This window comes from Acanthaster planci, linkage group LG13, assembly GCF_054643075.1.
Source record: "Acanthaster planci isolate LZ-2023a linkage group LG13, COTS_SCS, whole genome shotgun sequence".
Lineage (NCBI taxonomy): Eukaryota > Metazoa > Echinodermata > Asteroidea > Valvatida > Acanthasteridae > Acanthaster > Acanthaster planci.
This window is the reverse complement of record NC_141789.1, coordinates 9,645,428-9,662,887: the sequence shown is the minus strand read 5'-3', so window position 1 is coordinate 9,662,887 and position 17,460 is coordinate 9,645,428. Positions and strand designations below refer to the sequence as shown.

At 42.6% G+C, this 17,460-nt stretch overlaps 1 protein-coding gene across 1 annotated transcript in view; it reads left to right on the top strand.

Moving 5' to 3' along the window:
* The window catches only part of rrp12 (ribosomal RNA processing 12 homolog), a 65,469-nt gene extending 52,019 nt beyond the window's left edge, over positions 1–13,450 (top strand). Inside the window, exons 19-27 of the mRNA XM_022251001.2 lie at positions 450–607; positions 1,670–1,761; positions 3,707–3,895; positions 4,162–4,361; positions 6,442–6,659; positions 7,497–7,569; positions 9,661–9,740; positions 11,682–11,764; positions 12,442–13,450. Of these exons, the coding sequence (XP_022106693.2) occupies positions 450–607; positions 1,670–1,761; positions 3,707–3,895; positions 4,162–4,361; positions 6,442–6,659; positions 7,497–7,569; positions 9,661–9,740; positions 11,682–11,764; positions 12,442–12,532 (1,184 nt within the window). The 3' untranslated portion in view covers positions 12,533–13,450. The remainder of the gene's footprint in view (positions 1–449; positions 608–1,669; positions 1,762–3,706; positions 3,896–4,161; positions 4,362–6,441; positions 6,660–7,496; positions 7,570–9,660; positions 9,741–11,681; positions 11,765–12,441) is intronic.
* The last annotated feature ends 4,010 nt before the right edge of the window (positions 13,451–17,460 follow it).

Below are 17,460 nucleotides of genomic sequence, written 5' to 3'. Positions count from 1 at the left end.
TGCCTCAGATTGCACTGCAGAAACCTCCTGGTTCCAAATGGGGTATCGCTCTCACATTAGTTAGTGATCCAGTGGATGTCCTCCGACTTTTGAAAGGTGCTTGGTGCCAGTGCCCATAACCTCCCCCCCCCATACAGTTTGGGAGAGTCGCAAGTCAAACAGTGACAAAGAAAATTCAAGTCTGATCAAAAGCAACTTCCCAATCAAAACCTGAACCAACAGTGACAATTAAAAGAATGCCCTTGTCAGTGTGAATTTTAATAGCTTTAGATTTGACTGTCTTACAGGACTGGATGAGATGCGATGGACTGGTATGTAAGCTACATGTAGACTTGTGAGGTCTTGACTACAGCATGTCAGCTCGGCTGAGAATGTGACACACATCACTTTTCCAAAATCTTGCTAGTCCTTCACATGTACCAACTTTTCTGTTTTTTTTTCTTCTGCAGATGTCGTCCAAGGATCATTCTTGGGCCAACTGGTGGAGGGAGTCTGTACCCTTCTACAGTCCAAGGCCAGGGAGATTCTCAGCCCCACCCTGGGCTTGGTCAAGGTTCTGGTTACAATTTTGGAAGATGTCACGCTGGCTCAGTATGTGGAACAGCTGGTGAGTGAGATGACAACTAAGATATTTCCTCATTATACGATTTTCACACAGAGGGCCCGCTTAGATGATCTTTGTCAGTATTATTGCCACAGGCATCACATGATGTTTTCTAATCTTCATTAATGTCTCTATGTCCTCTCTGTTCAGTTCATCATCAATCACCAGCAACAGTTGTTGACGTGGCTTTCTCAATCAATACCATTGTCGTCATTGCACTGCCAAGATTCTCGCCGTGAACATCCTTATTACAGTGTTCTTTCCCTCTGTTCTTCACTTTCCATTGCTTCATAATCATTATCATTAATATATTATCCCACAGGATTCCTAATGTGTCCTTGTTACTTTGTTGGATGACCAGAGATTACTTCTCTCCGTCTACAAATACTCTGTGCTAAGTGAAATATAAATCTATCCATAGCCATGATTGGAAACTTCAGGAATATCAAGTCGAATTGCCATGCGTGGTGTCTGGCACTGCGGAGCACACCAGGATGTGAATTGGCATTTGGAATGGACAGGATCATTTGCAGGGTGTGAACTCAAACACGTTCCAAATGCAATCTTGGTGGATATGGCCTTCATAATTCAGATCTCACACCAATTCAAAACCCACATCCTTTTACTACATGTACCCAGTATCGTCCTGTGCGTGGCAGACTTCCATTTTGACAAGTGAATTCTACATCCCATTTGGAAGATGACACAAACAGGGATGGAAGTCCCCGCTGGCAGCAGCCCAATTTCTAGGCTTCCTTCAACTAATTATACGTAACATATTAAAGCCATGCACGTGTAAGTTTTTGCCTGAATACCACTAACACTGGTACACGTGAGAGCCCACACAGTGTGTAACTTACTGCTGGACAGAAACAGCTTCCCTGTAACACTTCCCCTTGTGTTGCCCAGTGCACTTTGATGTAAATTTCAAGATTGTGAAAGTCAATATTTGTTGTGCTTCATTCACCAGTTTGCTTATTCCAGTTCAAGTTGATGTCAAATGACACCACAGAGTTCAGTTCTTTTCTTTTTTTAAAAAGTTTTTATTTGTTTTTCCTGTAACAGATCTTACATATTGCAAGAATGGGCAACACAAACCGTCGAAACTTGAGGGTACCAATCCGCTCGATATACACCAGATTTATCAGGAAGTTTGGGTGAGTCATCAGAAAAACTCCCAGAAATACTGAAAGGACCAGTAAAATTGGAACGATTTTTTTTAATGATTAGTGAAGGATAAATGAAGACACCATGCTATCGTGAAGAGGTATCACACTGAACACATGCAAGGATGCGAGCTTAACTCTTTTTTTCTCGCATCGAGACGGCTACGGCACTGGCATTCTTCTTGTCACAGAATGTTTTCTTGACTAAAACTATTTGGTTTGCACGTTGCTCTTGATCATAGTCCAGTTTTCCATACTCTCTTTTCCCCCTTCTTGATGCTGCTCAGCTGTCTCTTCAGGGTAAAATATGTTGAGTGAGATAAGCTTGTAATTGGAAAGGGAATGATTTGGGTAAACATGTACAAGTACTTTTGAGCTCAAAGAAAGATGAACGCACAGATTATCACACACACACACACTTACCTTACCTGCCTAGTGTGGACATTCCATTTTTTTCGTGCAGTTAAGAAAACTCAGTGAAAATACTTGTTTTTCTTGAAGTAGGAACACCATTTTCAGTTGGCCTTTTGTACAAGGTTTCCTTGACTATTCCTCTTCCTTTTACGATTGATGACCCAACCCCAAAATGCCGCTAAACTTCTTTTTCAGAGAAGGGGAAACGTCCTGTAGACATATGTAAGTCCACAGAATGTCTTCCTCTCCTGCTTCGTGTGGACATGTTTTGTTCACACATGTCACAAGTCCACACTAGGTATGTAAGGTTAGCGCGAAATTTGTATCCTTGGAGGGATAATGCTTTGTTCTCGTGCAGTAAAATACTTGATTGTGAAACACTTTCTTCAAAATGCTCCCATTGAAACCAAAGGTACTTTCCTCGGTTGAAATTTCAGCCAACTCTGATCTCCCTTATTTAACGTACTTCCATTTGCTACAAATAATGACACATTAAAAATTCCTTCTTTTTGAGTAATTTCCAAATATCTATGTCAGAAATCCTTGTGGAGATCTAATCATCTTCAGGACTGTCTTTTGGAGATCTTTTCAGCCTCTTCTCCTAGGTCTCCATAAGACATTAGATTTCAATTCCAGTGTTCCTGTACGTGGGGACACCTTGGGCAACAGCGGTGGACCAGTTTTAAAAGTGGGGGGGGGGGGCAAGTCCCAGCCACTGGACTGAAAAGAATACAGTCATGAAGTTGCCATGTACCTCCAATAGCTGGCAGGCCTATAAAGGGGGGAGGGGGCAAGCCCCGGCCATTGGACTGAAAAGAATACAGTCATGAAGTTGCAGTGTACCTCCAATAGCTGGCAGGCCTATAAAGTGGGGGGGGGCAAGCCCCAGCCACTGGACTGAAAAGAATACAGTCATGAAGTTGCCATGTACCTCCAATAGCTGGCAGGCCTATAAAGTGGGGGGGGGCAAGCCCCAGCCACTGGACTGAAAAGAATACAGTCATGAAGTTGCAGTGTACCTCCAATAGCTGGCAGGCCTATAAAGGGGGGGGGCAAGCACCGGCCACTGGACTGAAAAGAATACAGTCATGAAGTTGCCGTGTACCTCCAATAGCTGGCAGGCCTATAAAGGGGGGGGCAAGCCCCAGCCACTGGACTGAAAAGAATACAGTCATGAAGTTGCAGTGTACCTCCAATAGCTGGCAGGCCTATAAAGGGGGGGGCAAGCACCGGCCACTGGACTGAAAAGAATACAGTCATGAAGTTGCCGTGTACCTCCAATAGCTGGCAGGCCTATAAAGTGGGAGGGGGCAAGCCCCAGCCACTGGACTGAAAAGAATACAGTCATGAAGTTGCCATGTACCTCCAATAGCTGGCAGGCCTATAAAGTGTCAGGGGACGGGGGGAATAACTATATGTACCTTTTTAAAGGTGGGTTTGAGTGCCCTGAGGAAATGGAACAAAAGGCAGATGAATGGGGGCAAATTGACAACAATCGGGATGTACTGTCAACCTCAAACAGATATGAGATGATTTACAAGCTGGTTCTGGAAGACCACAAAAAGATGGTACAAAACATCAAGAAGAAACAGGAGAGAACCAAGCGACACAGGGCCATGAAGGAGAGGCAATCCGGAGGTGGAGACGACGACGAAGAGGAGGAGGGCGATGAAGCCCCAGCCCTGATGCCTAGCAAGCCCAAGCCAGAGACGTGAGTACCTCGCTTGATGCTTAGGGGCAGTGGGAGCATACTTGTGGGTGCCTTGCTAGCTTCAGCTCTCCCAGATCGGTCCCTATCTATCTTGGCACAACACTCCCCTATAAAAAAAGTGTGTATCGCACATGTAAATTTTTGTCTTCTGCTCAGAAGGACATAGGAAAGCAAAAGCTGCATTGTCACATGGAGGTGCAAAGTTGGGTTGTAGCGAATCGCTTTGCCAAAGTGGGGATGATTTTAGAAATTTTGTTTTTGCACAGTATTGATGAGCTACTGCAGGACTCTGAGTCTGAAACAGATGAGGAGGAAGAGAAAGCCAAGGGTAAAGGTCAGAAGGTCAAAGGACGTAAGAGCAAGAAGCAACAGGCCAGTAAGCAGGGGGCAGCCTGGCTGAAGGAAGGACAGCAGGAGGACACACCCCTTGACTTCCTGGATCCCAGTGTCTCCAAGAGAGTACTTGGTATTGGACTTTTTCGGTTAAGTTACTGTACTAGAGTGACAAAATTGAATCCAGTGGGGATAGCGGTTAACTGATGTTCCTGTCAATTTACCATGACCTAGATGTTAAACTACCAGACCAAAAGTGGTTGCATAATCTTTCCACGGTAAGGTAAAAGGGTCTCTAAAAAGTCCAGTGGGAACAGCTCTATGATGCAGATTTATCACAAATATGCTGTAAACCTCAAAACAGGACAGCTCACCACTACACAGAGATCGACAGCAGGTGCGCGAAAATGGTTGTATGGTTCCCAGTTTCCTTGCGTACCGCACACCAGCATATGGTGCTCACATACAGTGAAGCATAACCAGATAAAAGCATAGACACATGCAGGTGTACGTCATGCTTAGTTCAATCAGTTGACACTTAAAACGTGGCAGAATTGGCTGAATTTATCAGATTTTGCCAATTTTGTCACATCCCGCTCAGGTTAAAGGTGTTTACACAGTGCTTGCAACATGTGACATTTAGCTCTTCTCGCACAGTGAATAAACGTTCCGTAAATCCGTTATGGTTAAAACATGTTCAAGTGGGAATGCGCAGAAGGGTTAAATAAAGGAATGTTGCAGTAAAGTTTCCATGTGGCCGTGGAAGGAAAAGCGCAGTGGAAACATGGCTTAACTTGAAGATCTTTGAAGTTTACTGTTTTGTCTTAGTAACGACTGAAGTCAAAGTGAGTACGGTTGGGTAAAATGATTAAGTTCCTCAAATGAATAGTTCTTGAATGTATGAATGAAGGGTCGTTTTATGTCTCTAAACTGGAAACAAAATCATTTTTTTTAAATTGAAACAGCCGCTGTTTACAAAGCATTGAAGTCTGTTAACCACTACCAGCCGGGGACTCCGGGATCGGAGCCGTATGGTTTATATGTGTGGCCGGGGTCTCCGAACTCGGACAAAGGAAACAGGGCCCTGTAACAAAAGATCGTACTCCAAACAAAAGACCAGGCTGCTGGGCATGACCGGCATTTTTCGCTCTCAAAAGTGGTGATAATCCAGCGTTATTTAGAAACCGTATACCAGGGTTTGGGGTATTTAGAGCAAGCGGATTACCACCGGGGACAAAAGCTCTCCACCACCACAGCGATGAGCCACGCAGCACCGCTGCATGCTAATCTGGCCCCTATTGAAAAGAGGTCAGCAGTGCACTGAGCCAGGTTCGTGAACAAAAGACAGCTGTATAACACCGCACAATCTGGGCTCTGTTTACAAGGCTGCAGGCCTGGCTGAAATATTCGGGCGTCAATAAAGGTCAGCTGTCAACTTAGAGTAGTGCCTGAAGATTACTCCGTGCGGCTATAAACGACTGTTAAATGGAGTGATGAATTGTTGAAGGATTTTGAAAACGGAAAAAATGATAGTCATGCCGGCCCAGCATCCTCAACGTTGAAAAATGCCCCGGTCCGAAGTGGTTAACCTGTCGATGAATGCAGGGTTCTTCTGGTTTGTGTGGATCGAGTATGCACATGTGAAGGGGAATGATAATATATAAAAGTGTCAAATATGTCCTGCATACAAATAGCACCCTTGAATATTTTGGTGTGTTGCAAATACTCAGTCCATGGAACATTTATAGAATTCCTACATTGGTCATTCTACGGTTTATACTTTGGGGCCATTTGTTTCTTGTGCTTTAGTCACATCTGATGTGTTTTTGAGAAAAAATCCATTATTTTTCAAGGGTGATTTCAATTGTAGAGTTACATACAAGTTCTGCAAATTACCTGTCAAACAAATGAATATTGTTTGAAGTCAGTTTCAGTGATAGTTCCATGTCAGGTTCCACAGGTCAGGTGTAACGGCGACACCAAAAAATGTCACAGTTTTGGACCACACGTTAATAGACCACACTTGCATGTACCTGTGAAAAAAGTGCCTTTATTAGTCTACTTTAGAAATTCTTTTTTTATGCACAGGCATGCAACTGAGTATTTGTATTCAGCTCTGTCAATCTGTTTAATAACCAGCCATCTTATCCATTATGCAGTCATTTATTCTAGTATCTGTAATTATTTAATTTTTTTTTTATTCCGCCAAAAAGCCACCAAGCCCGATGAGAAGTCAAACAAGCCCTCCACAGGGGTCAGGCACAACTTTAAGACTATGCCGGATGGCCGTCTCATCATCGCTGAGCCAGAGGAAAAGGAGGAGGGACGAGAAGGAGCCAAGATAGGAAAGAAGCGTGCCGGCCAGAAGCAAGACTTGGAGGTGATGGATGACCTGGAGGAACTGATGGAGGAAGAGCTGGCAACAAGAAAGGTTTGGGAGGGCCTGAAAATGGCAACATTTTGGCTTCGACTGTACAGAGAATTCACCAAGTCACACTAGATATCATTGCTATCTGCTATGTGTAAAAACTACCCTCCCCCACCGACAAAGGCGAGAGAGGCTGTTGGAAACCGTTTATAACTCGGTACCTGGCACACATGCTAAGGCTGTAACTTCAGGTATTGCTGGAGCGTTGTGTCCCCACCAAACATGGTACTACCGCCGTAGCCATTCCATTTGTCAGATTAGTGTACTGCCAGTGACTAGTCTCAATTCAAGCCGCAGTCTGTTCAAATGAATTTTGAGAAAGTATACTGGCTACCGGTATATATTGGGTTTTTTGCCCTCTACTGATGGTTACTTATGAGTACTGTATACTCAGTGTTGTCTGGGGGCTTGTGAAAAAGATCATTCCAGCACAATTAGTACAGCGGTGGTGCCTTCATTTATCCCTGATAATCTGATTCATAGACCATTGATCATGTGTCGCAAATCATTCATCCCGATGCTTTGCATGGCTACACTGCAAAAATGGGACATTCCATATCGCAGGCAAAGTTAATGAATATTCCATCCGTCCATATGCGCAGTCATTTGACTTCGCTTGTGGATTGAAACTTTCTGTCTGTCACCTCATAAACTCATATCATTACATGTGCATTGTGGGTTCAACATTCATTCTTTTTGTAGCGCATCCAGCCTGTTGACTGTTGCACTGACCAAAGATCTGCCTCCAGTTCTCCCCCCCCCACACATAATCACATGCCATGTATCACCACATTTGATGATGCCAATATCACCAGACTCGCTAATCCTTTCCTCCCGCAGGCCGGCCGGAAGAGAAAAGTTGAGGACCTCAGCGTGAGTGATGATGAGAACGAAACGCCCAGAAAATACCAAGGTACGTGTATAATGTACACGCAAAGCTCAAAATGATCGTTGGATCAATAATGAAATGACACGTTCGTCGGCGTGATTTGTGAAGCGTTCTGGCAAAATGAGACATAACTGGATGCAGGCAATTTCAGAGTAATTTTTTAGGGGGGTTGTCATTTTTTATATTTGTACCCACAATGCATCGGCTACACATATATTAAAGGAAACAGTATAAACTGAGTAGAGCAGACCAAAGATTCACGTAGTCTATTTTCATCATAAGTGGCAAACAGGATCTGTGTTTCCCCACCCCCAAGTCTTGGTGTCATCTGGTGTTTCCACAAATTTTCTGTTGACAACGTTGGAGACGAGCCAAAATCGTTTGAATTTTGAGAACCAATCGCAGTGTCTGATAGATCATATGATAAAGTGATTAGAGTGATCACTGCAGCAGTGAAACAATGTTTTAATAATACATGGGAACATGCAAACTCCATCTAACCCTGCTTACTAGCCAGTATGAGTTGACTTTAGAAACTTTGATGTCACATGAAGCAGAAATCTTCCACAGGCTGTTGATTGGTTGATAGATGTCAGTTGACGTAGTACCATGTCAGCTGACCATGTTGAGGAAACCGCCACAGAAAGCATGTGGAAGAATGTTTCAGACAAACATGTCCCTGTTACGTCTGGCATTTGATTTGTAATGTTTAAAACTCATTGCTTAATTTCCTGAATTAGTACTGCAAATTATTTGTGAGTCAAATAACAATAGTTTGATATCAGTTTCAGTGATACATCCCTTGTCAAACTTGTCAGATGGTATACATGTCAGAGGTAACAGGGACGGAAAAATGTCACACTTTGCACCCCAAATTTATAGAATAACCCACGTACAAATGCTAACGGACTTCAGCCCAACATTACACAAAAAGGCCACACTGCTGGGGGTCTGTGAAATCTGTGGCCATGAGCCTGTGGTCAAGTACATGTATGTATCTGAAGCCTGTGGTCAAGCCTGTATCTAAGCCTGTGGTCAAGCCTGTATCTAATATCTAAGCCTGTAGTCATGCCTGTGGTCAAGCTCGTCGTCAAGCCTCTATCTAAGCCTGTGGTCAAGCTTGTATTTAAGCCTGTGATCAAGCCTTTATCTAAGCCTGTGGTCATGCCTGTTGTCAAGCCCGTAGTCAAGTCTGTGGTCAAGCCTATATCTAAGCCTGTGTCTAAGCCTGTGGTCAATCCTGTGTCTAAGCCTGTGATCAAGCTTTTATTTAAGCCTGTGATCAAGCCTTTATCTAAGCCTGTGGTCATGCCTGTTGTCAAGCCCGTAGTCAAGTCTGTGGTCAAGCCTATATCTAAGCCTTTGGTCAAGCCCATAGTCAAGTCTGTGGTCAAGCCTATATCTAAGCCTGTGGTCAAGCCTGTAGTCAAGCCTGTGGTCAAGCCTATATCTAAGCCTGTGGTCAAGCCTGTAGTCAACATGTGGTCAAGCCTATATCTAAGCCTGTGGTCAAGCCTGTGGTCAAGCCTGTGGTGGAACAAGAGGAATGAACACATGATATGTTACGCGTTGTAACATATCTGGCAAAGACATTTCAGGAAGCGTACCATGTCTGTGGAGGCATGTGTACAATTGAATCTGTGTATTTCTATTGGCAGTTTCCTGTACACCAGAATGTTATCTACATCCAGATAATTAAACGCTGACCATAAAAATCATGTGACCGGAAATCCTCAATATGGCATGACTGCCTCCAGTCTGTAAGGTTTGATGGACCTTACAGATCTATAGGCATGGACAATGCACCCTGCATAGGAAAGTTTTGGCTCTTTTAAAAGTAAGGCCTTGCTCTGCTGTCACAAATACTCACCCTACAAGATCTCATACGTCGATCCTTTCTTCGGTTTGATTAGATTTCAACAGAGAGGTTCTTTTTCCTTATTACACGCAATTAAACTAGCAAAATTTCAACCATTAGGTCGGACATTCTCGGAACACCATTTAAGCAATATTTTCCATCATAACATCATTTATGCGATTAAAATGTAGTTTGTTTAACATTGAATCTCAATTCACACATTAAAGCAATTCTCTTTTTTCTGTTTTCCCACATAGCTGGTGGCATTGGTATCCACAGACCTGTGGCTGTTGCTAAGCGCACATTGAAAGAACCGGGACGGGAATACAAAGCAAAGGTTTGCAGACTTTTTTTGTTTAGTATGCTGTTGTAGGATTTGCTGTCATTGGACAAACCAAACAACAGGATTTATGAATGAATTGACTTGTTTTGACCCCTGGAAAAGAGGAGCCACTCACTCATTGTGTCCTCCAATAAAACTTTCTGTTTGAAAGGCAGAGATGGAGAATTTGCAAATTACTTGTTGGAAAACTGTTGCTGACCAGCTGTGAAAAGTCTATAAAAAGAGGACTCGCCTAACTTGTAAAAAATACTGTGCTTGCTTGCAGCACTGAATAAGCATTTTGCACTGCGTGCAAGTACTTTGCTCTTGAAGTCAGAAAAGGTAAATGTGTCTTTTGGGCAAAATATGGTTTATATTATGGGGGTCCACCGAAGTTGCACATGGTTAGTCACACAAAGGTCTAGAATTGTCCATTGAAATTATATATGTTACATGTTATTCATTTCTGAATTGTTTTCGCAAATCTCTTTTCCAAAGAACTGTTCGTTCCAGAAACTGCCGAAAACTTTGTGCCGTTCTACCTGAAATTCTCTCCAAACTTGTACAAAGAGCAAGTGTCCAAACATTCTGATCTAAAACATGTCAACCTGGATGAAAGGCGAGCCAAATGGAGGCCCCTTGAGTGGTTTGTTTTTTTCCATCAAGCCGTCAGGCTTTGATTTCAGCTGACCTGGCCTGGCTAACCTGGGAGGTAGCATCTCACAGTCATTAAAAGCCCAGTTTTTATTTATTCAGCAGAACACTTGGGGCCATAGTTGGTGTGAAAATTACAACAATTCAGTCGTTCTCACAAGAAATGCCTGTTTTGTAGAGCTGCACCTGCAGCCCATACTGAAGAAATAAATCTTGAAATCAGTTTATTGATACTGTTCAATGTGCATTAAATTACTTTGCGTTAAATATATATTATAAAAATATAACTTTAAATCAATTATGATGTAATATATAAAAATCTGTGTCATTGTGGCGGAGGCCAATTACTGATTTATTACCATAATTAGTAGCATAAGACCTTACTTGTTCAAACTCTACTTGAACGTTCCAAAGTGGATCTTAAATTTGTAAAACAAGAGGAATAGGTCTTTCAGGTTGGCAAATTTCTTTCAGATGGCATCAGTCTCATCAGAAATTTTCAAAAAACTTCAAAATGAATGATGACTATGGGATTTTTCCACTCTTTGTTCATTCGTAGTACATGTAGCTGTGCCCTGTTCCAGCTGGTTTTGATATGCCGTGCCTTGTCTGCAACATTGCCTTATCTGCAACATGGCCTTGTCTGCAACATGGCCTTGTCTGCAACATTGCCTTATCTGCAACATGGCCTTGTCTGCAACATGGCCTTGTTTGCAACATGGCCTTATCTGCAACATGGCCTTGTCTGCAACACAAGGAATAGGTCTGCAACATGGCCTTGTTTGCAACATGGCCTTATCTGCAACATGATCAACATGATTATTTTCTGCAAAAATATAATAATATATAGACAGAGTGGAAGACACTTGTGAAGCAGGGCACTAATCATGTTTTATGCTACATTGATGGCTAACATGCTTTTGCCTGACTCCTTCAAGTCTGTAGAGTGCTTTAGTTTTTAGCAACTGAAATTGAAGTTATGATCACAAAGCTGTGAATTATTTTTAGTTGAAGAACCGAGCCGACTAAACGACCCTGCTTCATGGTACAAAAATTATGAGAACCATTGAATTTAATTAAAAAGGTAGGCCCTTACTCCAAAGCATACAAACTGTGGTGTTCTTTGCCGTCATTGGACATATAGTTTAAAAATACACACAAAAAACACATCTTCCTTGGCAGTATGAATTTTCTTGATGTACAATGTGAAGATTTTGACAGAAATCTTCCCATCTGTATCCAACAGAAATCACTGCATTGAATTCATTTTACCCTTGTTTTGTGTTTGATTTTGCCTGGCAGAAAGCCAAAGGTGACGTCAAGAAGAAGGATAAGCATGATCCGTACGCCTACGTGCCGCTGAACAGACAACAGCTTAATCGAAGGTCAGTCACATTATTGCCACTTAAAGTCGCAACGGAATTGTTTGTTGGTGTGCGGTTGTGTGTGAGTTTGTTTCTGCACATTCAATTGGGGACCCTGAACAATAGCGGACAATAAGGTCCCCGATTGACAGAGGGTCCCCGATTGACAACTGTGTACAAAACATATGGGTGGTCTTCTAAAAAAGTTAAAGTACAAACAAAAGAGGAACAATAGGGGGTCCCCAGTTGCAGGCAAATACACACTTGTGTGTGTTTGTGACTGGTTGGTTTTCAGAGTGGATTAACAATGTGTCTCTTCTGTCTCATGCTCATGTGTTCCAGTTGAACCAAGAACAATAGGCAGACACAGAGCGGGAACATGTCACCACTGGCAAAGTAATGTGGTGTAGTTGCATCCCTGTTTTTCATTCTTGTCCAATTTTGATTTTTTTCTTTCCATGAGGTACTCCTTAGGAATCCATGCAGTGTGAAAATGTCTGTGGGTGGTCTGTAGAACTAAATCCAAAGCTCACGTATGGTTTCCATGGTTTCGGTCACCTCCTGTCTGCCTCTTTTTTTTTTTCTTTTTTTTTTTCAAGTGTTGACTTTGCTGGGGGCGTCTTGAGGTACACAGAACTCACGTTTTTGGAAAACTCACCCCATCCCCTTGCTGCTTCTTGTCTTTCCTTGTCTTGCAGAATGAAAGCCAAATCGGCCGGGCCATGGAAGAAGCTGGCCCCCAAAGGCAAGAGAGGTGCCAAGCAGTCTGGTAGAGGTCACAAGAAATGATTGGCAAAACTTTGCCCAGGACACTTGCTCAAGAAATCCTGTCCCTTAACCCTAACCCCCCCAAGGGTTGCTGGCCCTAACCTTCCCCATTCACACAAAGTTAAACACCCATATTGCTGTGTGGTTGGGGAAGGTTAGGGTTAAAGGTTTTGACACCAGTCACTAGTGCTTTTGGAAGCAATAAGACATGCATGTATCTCTCACCTGACCAAAATTAACAGGGCCACAACTCTGTTTTTTTGGGGGGGGGCTGGAGTTATTACCTATATTTTGAAAGAAAAAACTGAAAGTAGAACTTTGCACTAATATGTTGCTGATAAAAATGAGGTAAAAGCATGCAGCCTCAGATTTAAAGAGAACCTTTGAAATATCTTGGTTCACTGGGCGTACAGTAGCATGGAACAGTTAGTTGGGAAGTCATATTTCTTTTATGTTTAGGTGTGTGAGCTTAAATCTCTCTCTCTAAAAAAGACTGAATGTAATTGCCTTTTTTTGTTAATCTAATTTTTTGAACTGGCATGGCACTCGTTTCCTTATGTAACTTTACAAAGCAAATACTTTGCCGTCACAAAGTTGTGTTCCCTAGAAATCTCACATGAGCTGAATATGGTGTAAATGAAAATTAATGAGTTGAAATGACATACCCTCTTTTTGATGAATGTTTTGTTTCACTTCATTCACACTTCTACAACAAACAATATTTTTTGCGGGTATGTAAATGTCCAAAATTATTTATTGAAATTGTTGTTATATTCATGCATGACAGCATATGACATAAGTTAATAAATGTCACATATTAAACTTAGTTAAGGCTGATACAGTGAATGAATGGCGATACTCGTTGACCAGAATAGCATTTTCACATCACTGGTTAATGGTTGCCTTGTAATAAAAGTACCTTTTACAACCTGTTCCAAAGCAGCAGTACAAGCAAAGCGTAGCTGTATTCATTCCCGTTTTGTTCCTTACTCTAGCCTGGCATTGCCAAATTTTTCACATGATGCAAGATAAATGGCAAAGGGGGACCCCATCTATAGTGCCTTCTTTTGTGTTGATGAAATATTTGGAATTCCTTTTAGATTTCCGAGGGGGTGCAGTAGGCACAATAGCCTTGGGGTATAGAGCTTGTGTATCACATTAGGGGGGGGTCCCCCTTTCCCACATATCATGCCAGGTATCAACTGTTAACAGTTGGAGGGGGTCAATATTGAATATTTTTCCAAGCAAATGGTCTTTTTTATCCCCTCTAATTTTTGGTTCATATCATTTGCCCCTTCCTTTTTTTTCGGTGATGGTGGGGAGTGCCCCATGCTCATCCCCTCCTTATGATGCTCATGCCCTGGCCATGACAAAAAAATTCCTAGAAAAGTGCCCAATTTCTACCCTTTCTCTTCATTAAAATTTTGCTAATTCGTTTTTTAAAAGAGGTCTCAAAATATGCAAAGATCAGTCAAACCATGCTTTTTATATGTATGAGGTCAATTACCAGAACAATTGCATCTTCCTCAACTGTTCTTGGACTGGTTTTATCATGTAAAACACGTAGATTGCGCTGCGCAGAAGTGTCTAAAATAACTATGAAAGTTAAACAAAAAACTGCTAAAAAGATGAAAAAAGAAATTGACTGGAGCGGGATTTGAACCTGCGGCCTCCTGCACAACCGTACCGGTGCTCTATCAACTGAGCTATCCAGGCCTATGTTGGCTTTTCCCATTTGTCAATACCTTCTTTCGGGGGGCGCTAACCATATGCTCACAGCCTAGGATGCAGGCCAGTACATAGGCCGAAAACTGCTTGCGCGGGCCAAATCACAATTTTTATGCACTCAAAGTCTCTACGAAATAGAGTATTTTGTGGCCCATGAACTTGAAGATTTGTACAAAAGACACGTTTACGAGGGCAAAGAGAATACCAGCTCGCGTCTGAACGAGATTTTGAAGAACTCGATGCCTGAAAACGGTCTGTTTTTCGAGAAGTATAAGGCATCTATATGGAGTGACCTTCCGTAGAAATAAATATCTTCAGAAGTCATCGTTTAATGCATGGAAATTTGAAAAGAAAATGAAAAAACATAAACTGGGCTTTAATTTGACGTGCGTCTCAAACGCCGGAGAAACTCGTATTTTTCCTGATTTTTGTAGTGCGGGTATTTATCCCTGTTTGGCTGTGGTTGCAGGCCAGTAAATAGGTCCAAAATTGCCCTGCGTGGACCGAATCACGATTTGTAGCTGTGAATTATCTGCTATTAGAGCGTTTCGTGGCACGTGGACTGGGTGGTTTGTTAAAAAAAAAAAGGTGGATGAAATGCAGGGGCAGGACTGTCAGCTTGTATTTCTGAGAGTATCGGACCAAAAGGGGCCCTCCAAATTGCTCTAGTTTGCCATGGAGAGTAGGCATCAATTTCAAAAATGGCGATGGGCCTTCAGACTGTTTTGAGGAGCGATTTTCTCCGGAGACAAATATCTTCTAAAGTCATCGGTTAAGCCACTGAAAATTGAAAGGAAAATGAAAGACGAGGAAGACTTACTGAGCTTTAATTTGATTTCCTGATTTTTTGAAGTGGGGATATTTCAAATCACTGCTGTCTATGGCAACTGATTTACTGGTACGGACCCTTACTGAGACTACGTTCTTGCGCCCTCTGTTGTCAGTCTATAGATATTTTTGATACAGTCTGTGTGGGAACATTGCGCGCGACGCCTCTAAGGTCGAGTTCGGGCGGCCTGTTCTTGACACAGGTTTCTTGTTCTCGCGCTCGAACGGCGGGAACACGACTCAAGAACACTGTTCCCAGAACAGGATCACGCACCACCTCCTCGTTAAGATTTTACAGGAACACACGGGAAAAGTCATGAGATTTTGATTTTTGAACAGCCGCCAAAAATAGCGAGATGGCTCACAAAGCCGGAGACAATGGAAAATTTTATAAAATTAACAATAACCATTTTCCATAGCAAAGAAATGAATGTTCCTTTTTGAATAGAAAAGAATTCGGCCAAGCTTTCCAAAGTTCACTCTGAAAGAACGTACATGGATGCCGCCATGATGCATGCAACAACCAGCAAGAAGTATGTTCCCAGTGTTCGAGCGGCCTACTAACTGACAAAAAATCGAGCGGTTCGTGAACAAACGAGAACAAGCTGCACGAACTCAGCCTAAGATACGTCTGTAAGGGCGCGTCTTTTTTTCCACAAGTCTCAGGCGACGGCAGGACAAGGGACTCAACGCTGCAATGGCACGACGCGACAGCTCGCCTGCATGACGCAAACTTGCGTTGCGAAGGCACAACGCAACAGCACCATGTGCAAACAAGACGGCATAACGGAAGGCTCGATCGGAGACGACAGTGCGACACGACGGCAGGATAATACGATGCAACGGCACGAAACGACAGCATATATACTGCATGACAGCAACTTTGCATCGGGACAAGCGACGATTTTATATCACTGTAATGAAATAATAAATAGGCTGGCACCGACAACAATTGCCAATCCGACGATACTTAAGTCATGATATGATGTGACATGTTTTATAGACCCAGTAGTAACTTTACACTGCAGGGTATTGACCTTCAAGGTTAAGCCTTGGACGTAAGGTTTATGGGTCAAAGTCTTGGCCGTGAGAATCAAAACCCACTGGCTTGTACTCAAATTGACGCATATAAAATAGATGACGTGATCGTGTGATTTATAAAATTTGAACATTCAGTGACAAACTATCTCGCATCAAGTTAAATTTTGACAAGCTGAATTTGCAACTTCTTATTTAAAAGATAGCTACGATCAATTTCTTTTAAAGTAAATCTTCAAAGAGCACCTTTCTGTCTCAGATAACCCTACTTTCAACTTTGTTTCACGAGTTTCAAAGGGTATTTTATTTCCTTTCTTGTGTTCATACTACGAGTATTCCATATTCATGGGCACAACTGTGATGCTTCCTTGGGAGTAAGCCTCAATGCAAGATAGTAAGATAGGAAGAAGCGCACTGATGAATTCACATTAACATTTCACACATTTGAAAATACGACAACTTAAGGTGCACGTGTTAAAAATGAATAACGTGACAGGAAAAATGCTCACTTTTCAACTACATATTTATAGAGAATGGATTTACTGTTACGAGGCACCATTCACAGGGCAGGGCAATGTGTTCTTCAAGAAATACACCACAGATCAGATCCACCACATCACATAACATGTTATTTAGCAGAACTATTGGGGTCCTGATTCAACCCTCAGCTGTCATTTTGTGCAAGTAAAGAACGCAAAAGGAAACGCTCCCCCCCCCCCCAACAAAACTTTATAAAAGAGTTAAAGCGTGTAGACGGGTGTTCGGACTTGGTCCGGGGACTTGCCCCATATTAATGTGCGCATTCAAAAATACTAAGGAGAAGCTGTCAGGGAGAACATTGTTTCTGTGTATGTGTATTTTTTGCTACGTGATGCGCTATTGTAGCGCTTTAGTCACTCATTCTTTACACAGAAACATTCTGTGCAGTAAGGTTAATGGTTTGGTTATCTCCTTAATATGAACAGCGAAAAGCAACTTCTTTGAAAAGGCCACATGGTTAAGGTTGCGGTTTTCAGATCGTTAGTCGGTGGGTTCGAATCCCGGTGGTAGCTTTTTATTTTCCCGACGCTTGCAGTCAGTCATTAGCTATAAGAGACTCCAATTCACCCTCGTCAAATACCAGCAGTACCTTAGCCTACTGGATAAGCTCTGCGGCTGGCACTGTCCGCAAAGTCCAGGTGAGCGCCTTAGTACAGGTTCGAGACATATGGCCGACTCGGCGGCCAGGGCTTAGGGGCTTGTCTCGTTTCCTCCCTTGCATGGTCGCTCGAACCCCTATGGGGGTTAAATGGATGGGCAGGGAGGAAGTGTGGTGGGCCGGGAACCCCGAGACCCCAGAAGAGTCCTATATGGAA